Raw genomic sequence first — 9,136 nt, 5'->3', positions numbered from 1 at the left:
AGTCAGGATCACTATTTTCATAATCATCGGCAGTCCCTCGGAGTCGAGGATGACTTGCTTCCACATTAAAAATGTGTTCTCAGATGACTGATAAGTCCGATGCATGAACTACAGTCTCTGTCGGAGGTTGGGCAGACGGTGGTTGGAGTGCCGGTTTGTTGGAGTGCCGGTTTGTTGGAGTGCCGGTTTGTTGGGAGTGCCGGTTTGTTGGAGTGCCGGTTTGTTGGAGTGCCGGTTTGTTGAAGTGCCGGTTTGTTGGAGTGCCGGTTTGTTGGAGTGCCGGTTTGTTGGAGTGCTTGGATTGTCATGCGCTCTATCCACTGTTTGCGCTTGGTCTCCGCTTGCTCCCGACGATGAGACTCGAGGTGTTCAAAGCCTTCCCGGATTATTCTCTTCCACTTTAAGCGCTCTTGAGCCGGAGATTCCCAGGTGTCGGTGGGGATGTTGAACTTCTTCAAGGAGGCCTTGAGGGTGTCTTTTTTTTTTTTTTTTTAAAGAGTGCAATGCACAGACTTTGTTTAATTGCAACATTCCCGTAAATGGTTTAGAACACTGGACAAGTCAAGATACAACATTTTGCACAGTCATTACTGATGGGTCTTTGTATCTTAAACCAGGGTAATGCATTTTGCACTAGTAATTACATACTTAAACAAGACATAAAACATGACATACTAGTTGGAAAGCAGTTAGATTTACTGTACACAGTAACTCTGCAACATTTTTCATCAACTGAATATTAACAACTTATTTTTTTCTGAGAAATCTGACCCATGATATCAGGTCATGCAAAATCTTAGAATTTTGTAAATGATTGGAGATTCTTTCTAATAAAGGAGGTTCTTTCCAGATGCCTTTACCATTTTTCAGGGCTTTCAGTTCTGCTTTAAGCAACCTTGTCTGCAACCTCCAGTACAGTTTGGGATTAGAGTGTAGGCCCTCAATATTAACAACTCGCCCAAGACCTTCTCTCAAAATCTCCTCATTTAGAGAGACTGAGGAGAACCTACCCTTGTTTAATCTTACAATGCAATCAATAAAAGAATTGTCCCTCCTCAGAAGTTGAAACCAAACAGTGTTAGAAAGTTTTATTTGTTCTCTTAACCAGGTTCGACCCTCGTCAGTCATTCGCAAACCAGCCAATCTCACCATCAGATGACCATTTGACTGCCATTTTTTTTGTAGAGATGAAATAAAAGGAAGAGTAATGGGAATATGTTCTACTTCTAATCCATTTTCTGTTATCTGATGTACTCTCCCTCGAAGTTTAATACCTTTTTCAATAAACTTCTCAGGTATCTCTATGACATTAGTAAATTTAGTAACTTTTAGAGTGGAAGCAAGTCTTCCTCGATTTCGAGGGACTGCCTATGATGAGTGTCTTTGAAGCGTTTCCTCTGCCCATCTGTGGCTCGTTTGCCATGCCCAAGTTCCGAGTAGAGCGCTTGCTTTGGGAGTCCCGTATCGGGCATATGGACAATGGACAATGTGGCCCGTCCATCGGAGCTGATCGAGCGTGTCAATGAGAATGTTAGCCTGGGCGAGAACACTGACGTTAGTGCGCCTATCCTGCCAATGGATTTGCAGGATCTTCTGGAGGCAGCGTTGGTGGTACTTCGCCAGTGCTTTGATGTGCCTGCTGTATATACTTCATGTCTCAGAAACATGTATGAGGGCAGGTATCACTACTGCTCTGTAGACCATGAGCTTTGTGCCAGTTTTAAGGTTCTGGTCTTCAAATACTCTCTTCTTTAGATGACCAAAGACTGCGCTGGCACATTGAAGGCGGTGTTGGAGGGAGGTGGAGAATACGGAGGTTTTTTTTAGGCGTACTTTGTGGCGTGAAAAACGGCGCCTAGCTCGGAGGGGTGCCCGTTTTTTATCGTGTGGAAACTTGGGCCCATTAAAGGGTCACTAAAATCGACAAATTAAACAAATTTAAGTTTTAACACTGAAGAATCAAATTAAAATTTAATTACCGGGGGTGATGATGCACTCCAGTCCGGTGGACACCCTGGCTCGATGTAACTGCAGAAGAGAGGCAGGCAGTCGGGCTGAACGACTCCCTCGACCGCCCGCTGCCCGGACTGGTTAATGGCCACCTTGGCCAGGCCCAGGAGCAGTCCTACACCGATGGAGGCTGTCAAACTTGGAACTGCATTTGTGCACATTCGGAGCACATTCCACTGACACCTGTGAGTTCCTGGCCAAAGACCGCCCTAAGTGGAGGAAGTGCATCCAGGAGGGTGCTGAGCACCTCGAGTCTCATCGGCGTGAGCATGCAGAAACCAAGCGCAGGCAGCGGAAAGAGTGTGCGGCAAACCTGTCCCACCCACCCCTTCCCTCAACGACTACTTGTCCCACCTGTGACAGGGACTGTGGTTCTCTTATTGGACTGTTCAGCCACCTAAGAATTGATTTTAAGAGTGGAATCAAGTCTTCCTCGATTCCGAGGGACTGCCAATGATGTTGACATTCGGAGCCGCAGTTGGTTGCTGGCGGGCTCCGGTTAGCAACGCGCAGCCGCTGTGCGAAGTGGCGCAGGCGCAGCCGCAGCGCTGCATATTCGGAGCGCGCAGCCGCAGTGCAATGTGGCGCAGCCGGGGAGCGCGCAGCCGCAGTGCCAAGGCGCTGGGGAGCGGGAGACCGCGGTATTTGAAAGGGCGGGCTGGCGGTTATTGGCCGTTCGACAGTGACAACTCGGCCCGCCCCGCTCCGAAGCGGGTCCGGCGGAATGGGAATGATGAAGTGAAGCCGCTCCCAATCTGGACTAAAGCGGCCGAGATGGGGCGCAAGAAGCGGAACGGCCTAGCCCAGCCCGAAGCCCCGTCCCCCGAGCTCAGCCTGACCGAGTGCCTGTGCCCCATCTGCCAGGAGCTGCTGGCCGAGCCGGTGACGCCGCCGTGCGGGCACTCGCTGTGCCGGGCCTGCTTCCAGCAGACGGTGGCCATCAGCAACCTCAACTGCCCGCTCTGCCGCCGCCGCCTGTCCAACTGGGCGCGGGCTCAGACCCGGGCCGGCAGCCTGGTCAACACCGAGCTGGCGGAGCGGATCCGCCAGCAGTTCCCCCAGCACCGGAACCAGGAGCCCCGAGAGGCAGAGGGTGAGTGAGAGCCGCGAGGGGCGGGGAACTGTAGCAGCGGGGTGAGGTGAGTTGAGGTGAGGGGGGAAGAGAGCTTTGAGTGACTGACCGCTCATTGGCAATATTGCCCCCAAATACCAGGACAGCCAACCCTTCCCCACTCTTTAAAAAGAAGCCAGAATATTCCTACTCTTGCTAAGTCATGTCCCTTGGTCCTCTCCAATTTGTTGACCTGGAATAATCTACCAAAAAAGCAAATTATTATTTAAATGGAGAGAGGCTATAGAATGCTGTGGTACAGAGGGACCTGGGGGCCCTTGTGCTTGAAATACAAAAAGTGAGTAGGTAGGTACAGCAAGTAATCAGGAAGGCAAATGGAGTGTTGGCTTTTATTGCGAGGGGGATGGAGTATAAAAATAGATAAGTCCTGCTCCAAATGTGTGAGACCACATCTAGAGTACTGTGTACAATTTTGGTCTCCTTATTGGAGGATGGATATATTTGCATTAGAGGCAGTTCAGTGATTCCTGAGATGAGGGGGCTGTCTTACGAAGAAAGGTTGAGCAGGTTCTGCCTGCACACATTGGCGTTGAGAAGAATGAGAGGTGATCTTAATGAAATTATAGGATTCCAAGGGGATGTGACTGGGTAGATGCAGAGAGGATGTTTCCCCCCAATGGGGACTCTAGGACTAGGGAGCATAATTTCAGAATAAGGGGTTGCCCATTTAAAATGGAAATGAGAAGTAATTTCTTCTGAGGCTTGTGAATCTTTGGAATTCTCGACCCCCATTGAATATATTTAAGATGCAGATAGACAGATTTTTGAACAATAAACAATAAACAAACCGGACGGTCTGCACCTGGGCAGGACTGGAACCAATGTCCTGGGGGGAGTGTTTGCTAGTGCTGTTGGGGAGGAGTTAAACTAATATGATAGGGGGATGGGAACCAATGCAGGGAGACAGAGGGAAACAAAAACAAAAGACAAAAAGGAAATGAGGAAAAGTGGAGGGCAGAGAAACCCAAGACAAAAAACAAAAAGGCCACTGTACAGCAAAATTCTAAAAGGACAAAGGGTGTTTTAAAAAAAAACAAGTGTGAAGACTTTGTGTCTTAATGCAAGGAGTATCCGTAATAAGGTGGATGAATTAACTCTGCCAATAGATGTTAACAAATATGATGTGATTGGGATTACGGAGACATGGCTCCAGGATGATCAGGGCTGGGAACTCAACATCCAAGGGTATTCAACATTCAGGAAGGATAGAATAAAAGGAAAAGGAGGTGGGGTAGCATTGCTGGTTAAAGAGGAGATTAATGCAATAGTTAGAATGGACATTAGCTTGGATGATGTGGAATCTATATGGGTAGAGCTGCAGAACACCAAAGGGCAAAAAAGTTATTGGGAGTTGTGTACAGACCTCCAAACGGTAGTAGTGATGTTGGGGAGGGCATCAAACAGGAAATGAGGGGTGCATGCAATAAGGGTGCAGCAGTTATAATGGGTGACTTTAATATGCACATAGATTGGGCTAACCAAACTGGAAACAATACGGTGGAGGAGGATTTCCTGGAGTGCATAAGGGATGGTTTTCTAGACCAATATGTCGAGGAACCAACAAGGGGAGAGGCCATCTTAGACTGGGTGTTGTGTAATGAGAGAGGATTAATTAGCAATCCTGTTGTGCGAGGCCCCTTGGGGAAGAGTGACCATAATATGGTGGAATTCTGCATTAGGATGGAGAATGAAACAGTTAATTCAGAGACCAAGGTCCAGAACTTAAAGAAGGATAACTTTGAAGGTATGAGGTATGAATTGGCTAGGATTGATTGGCGAATGATACTTAAGGGGTTGACTGTGGATGGGCAATGGCAGACATTTAGAGACCGCATGGATGAACTACAACAATTGTACATTCCTGTCTGGCGTAAAAATAAAAAAGGGAAGGTGGCTCAACCGTGGCTATCAAGGGAAATCAGGGATAGTATTAAAGCCAAGGAAGTGGCATACAAATTGGCCAGAAATAGCAGTGAACCCGGGGACTGGGAGAAATTTAGAACTCAGCAGAGGAGGACAAAGGGTTTGATTAGGGCAGGGAAAAATGGAGTACGAGAAGAAGCTTGCAGGGAACATTAAGACGGATTGCAAAAGTTTCTAAAGATATGTAAAGAGAAAAAGGTTAGTAAAAACAAACGTAGGTCCCCTGCAGTCAGAATCAGGGGAAGTCATAACGGGGAACAAAGAAATGGCGGACCAATTAAACAAGTACTTTGGTTCGGTATTCACTAAGGAGGACATTAACAACCTTCCGGATACAAGAGGGGTCAGAGGGTCTAGTAAGGAGGAGGAACTGAGGGAAATCCTTATTAGTTGGGAAATTGTGTTGGGGAAATTAATGGTATTGAAGGCCGATATATCCCCAGGGCCTGATGGACTGCATCCCAGAGTACTTAAGGAGGTGGCTTTGGAAATTGCGGATGCATTGACAGTAATTTTCCAACATTCCATTGACTCTGGATCAGTTCCTATCGAGTGGAGGGTAGCCAATGTAACCCCACTTTTTAAAAAAGGAGGGAGAGAGAAAACAGGGAATTATAGACCGGTCAGCCTGACATCGGTAGTGGGTAAGATGATGGAATCAATTATTAAGGATGTCATAGTGCATTTGGAAAGAGGTGACATGATGGGTCCAAGTCAGCATGGATTTGTGAAAGGGAAATCATGCTTGACAAATCTTCTGGAATTTTTTGAGGATGTTTCCAGTAGAGTGGACAAGGGAGAACCAGTTGATGTGGTATATTTGGACTTTCGGAAGGCTTTCGACAAGGTCCCACACAAGAGATTAATGTGCAAAGTTAAAGCACATGGGATTGGGGGTAGTGTGCTGACATGGATTGAGAACTGGTTGTCAGACAGGAAGCAAAGAGTAGGAGTAAATGGGTACTTTTCAGAATGGCAGGCAATGACTAGTGGGGTACTGCAAGGTTCTGTGCTGGGGCCCCAGCTGTTTACACTGTACATTAATGATTTAGACGAGGGGATTAAATGTAGTATCTCCAAATTTGCGGATGACACTAAGTTGTGTGGCAGTGTGCGCTGCGAGGAGGATGCTATGAGGCTGCAGAGCGACTTGGATAGGTTAGGTGAGTGGGCAAATGCATGGCAGATGAAGTATAATGTGGATAAATGTGAGGTTATCCACTTTGGTGGTAAAAACAGAGAGACAGACTATTATCTGAATGGTGACAGATTAGGAAAAGGGGAGGTGCAACGAGACCTGGGTGTCATGGTACATCAGTCATTGAAGGTTGGCATGCAGGTACAGCAGGCGGTTAAGAAAGCAAATGGCATGTTGGCCTTCATAGCGAGGGGATTTGAGTACAGGGGCAGGGAGGTGTTGTTACAGTTGTACAGGGCATTGGTGAGGCCACACCTGGAGTATTGTGTACAGTTTTGGTCTCCTAACCTGAGGAAGGACATTCTTGCTATTGAGCGAGTGCAGCGAAGGTTCACCAGACTGATTCCCGGGATGGCGGGACTGACCTATCAAGAAAGACTGGATCAACTGGGCTTGTATTCACTGGAGTTCAGAAGAATGAGAGGGGACCTCATAGAAACGTTTAAAATTCTGATGGGTTTAGACAGGTTAGATGCAGGAAGAATGTTCCCAATGTTGGGGAAGTCCAGAACCAGGGGTCACAGTCTAAGGATAAGGGGTAAGCCATTTAGGACCGAGATGAGGAGCAACTTCTTCACCCAGAGAGTGGTGAACCTGTGGAATTCTCTACCACAGAAAGTAGTTGAGGCCTATTCACTAAATATATTCAAAAAGGAGTTAGATGTAGTCCTTACTACTAAGGGGATCAAGGGGTATGGTGAGAAAGCAGGAATGGGGTACTGAAGTTGCATGTTCAGCCATGAACTCATTGAATGGTGGTGCAGGCTAGAAGGGCCGAATGGCCTGCTCCTGCACCTATTTTCTATGTTTCTGTAAGGGAGTCGAGGTTAACGGGAGCAGACATGGAAGTGGCGTTCAGCACAAAATCAGATCAGCCATGATCTTATTAAATGGTGGAGTAGGCTCTCGGGACCAAATGGCCTATTCCATCTCCTATTTCTTTATAATCTGTTCTCTCCAATCTGTTGATCTGGACTAATCTATCAATAGGAACACTCTCCATCCCTTTAATTATTTTATAGACCTCTCCCAGGTCTCCGCCGCTCTAAAGTGAACAGACCAAGCTCCTGGAGCCTACTGGAGTAGTTGGGGTTCTTTAAGCTAGGGATCATTCTGATAGCTCTCTGGACCTTTTTCAAGGCCAGTATATCACCCATCATGCGGGGTGAACCAAAATTGGGCCTAGCACTCCTAGATGTGGTCGGATCAGCCACCTGTGTAGTGTCATAACGGTGTCCTTTGATGTTGAATGGTTCTATCAATACAACCCAATACCGTGTTAGTTTTAGCTAGTTTCTCTACATTGGTCATGAACCTTTAGTAATCTGTGCACAATTACACCAAGATTTTTTACTCTCCACCTCTTTCAGTATTGTTCCCTGCCAACCTCACTCTTTAGATGAATTTGCTGTAGGGTTGTTGAGATTGACAGTTTTATATGAAGCATAAAGACATTTCCTAATATAATCCTCCTAACATACAATGGGAACTATCTGCATTGAGGTGGGAGTTTACTCACAATACATTACTTAAACAGCAGGTGTGGCAAACTGAGGGGGTAAGGCAGTATTGGATTTGCATCTAATAAGCCAAGTCAAAGTAAGGAATAGTGGGTTCTAATGAGCATCATGTTAATTTTAAGGTTGACAGAATGGGTAATAACTTAAACTGTATGTCAGAGACACAGACCTTGTGGTGAAATGATGTATAAATGGGAAGAATGTGGAGGGAAAATTTAAAGCTTGAGACAAGACTTATGGGTGTCAAAGGAAAATATTAAATTTAGACAATATTTGTTTCGTAAAGTGATAGATTTGTGGAACAGATTACGAAGCGAAGGTGGTGGAACAGAAAACTGGCAACTTAAAAAAAAAAGCTAGATAAATTCCTGTTAGTTGATGCAAAACTGTGCTAGTAATGATAAAGCTCTGGTATGGAGTGTGATGGATAAGTGCTGGATCCCTGCCAGGACATGTTAACCACTAATTGTGCGGATATATACGTGTAATAAATGCTAAAAGCTTGATTAAAAGCAAAATAGTCATTTTCTTGTGTAGGTGTATATAGTTTGATACACACTTTTTGGTAGCTTCTCTTCAACTCATGACATTTTCCATCTAAATTTTGTTTTCTCCATCTCCCTGGGTTTATGATTATACTTGGTTATACTAAAGTTTACTGATGTTTTTACTTTGTCAATTTGTACTCTAGTTTGTCACAAGTAACCACTGAAACTTTTTCGACAGTAACTTTATGAAATAATGTGCAGTCCCCGCCACTTAAAGCGCCCACGTAGTCATGTTAGCCAAATAGCCGGTTAGAATCATAGGGCCCAAATTTGGCCCTCCGGTTTTTTCGGCGCTCCTCCGAGCCCCCGCTGACATTTTAGATCAGAAGCAGTGTCAAAAAAAATACTTGCGATCATGGCCGATTCTCGGGCTGTCTGTAGAGCTGGCGTGGCGCAGAGCAAAGAGAGGGGAGCGGAGCGGTGCTAGGTCCCGGCACTGAAAACAGTGCTGGGACCTCTACACATGCGTGCCAGTCTGTCTTCACGAAGGAAGACATAAATAACCTTCCGGAAATACTAGGGGACCGAGGATCTGGTGAGAAGGAGGAACTGAAGGAAATCCTTATTAGGTGGGAAATTGTGTTAGTGAAATTGATGGGATTGAAGACCGATAAATCCCCGGGGCCTGATAGTCTGCATCCCAGAGTACTTAAGGAAGTAGCCCTAGAAATAGTGGATGCATTGGTGATCATTTTCCAACAGTCTATCAACTCTGGATCGGTTCCTATGGACTGGAGGGTAGCTAATGTAACACCACTTTTTAAGAAAGGAGGGAGAGAAAACACTGGTAATTAGCCAGACATCG

At 46.0% G+C, this 9,136-nt stretch overlaps 1 protein-coding gene and 1 pseudogene across 1 annotated transcript in view; one reads left to right on the top strand and one right to left on the bottom strand.

Moving 5' to 3' along the window:
• Positions 1 to 510: 510 nt before the first annotated feature.
• LOC139265497 (protein C3orf33 pseudogene) lies at positions 511 to 1,654 on the bottom strand (annotated as a pseudogene).
• Positions 1,655 to 2,608: 954 nt separating this feature from the next.
• The window catches only part of LOC139265816 (E3 ubiquitin-protein ligase rnf168-like), a 39,123-nt gene continuing 32,595 nt past the window's right edge, over positions 2,609 to 9,136 (top strand). Inside the window, exon 1 of the mRNA XM_070883270.1 lies at positions 2,609 to 3,103. Coding sequence (XP_070739371.1) covers positions 2,785 to 3,103 — 319 coding nt within the window. The 5' untranslated portion in view covers positions 2,609 to 2,784. The remainder of the gene's footprint in view (positions 3,104 to 9,136) is intronic.

Source organism: Pristiophorus japonicus, chromosome 6 (assembly GCF_044704955.1).
Source record: "Pristiophorus japonicus isolate sPriJap1 chromosome 6, sPriJap1.hap1, whole genome shotgun sequence".
Taxonomy (NCBI): domain Eukaryota; kingdom Metazoa; phylum Chordata; class Chondrichthyes; family Pristiophoridae; genus Pristiophorus; species Pristiophorus japonicus.
Note: the sequence above shows the minus strand (reverse complement) of the source record. Positions and strands in the feature narration are given on the sequence as shown.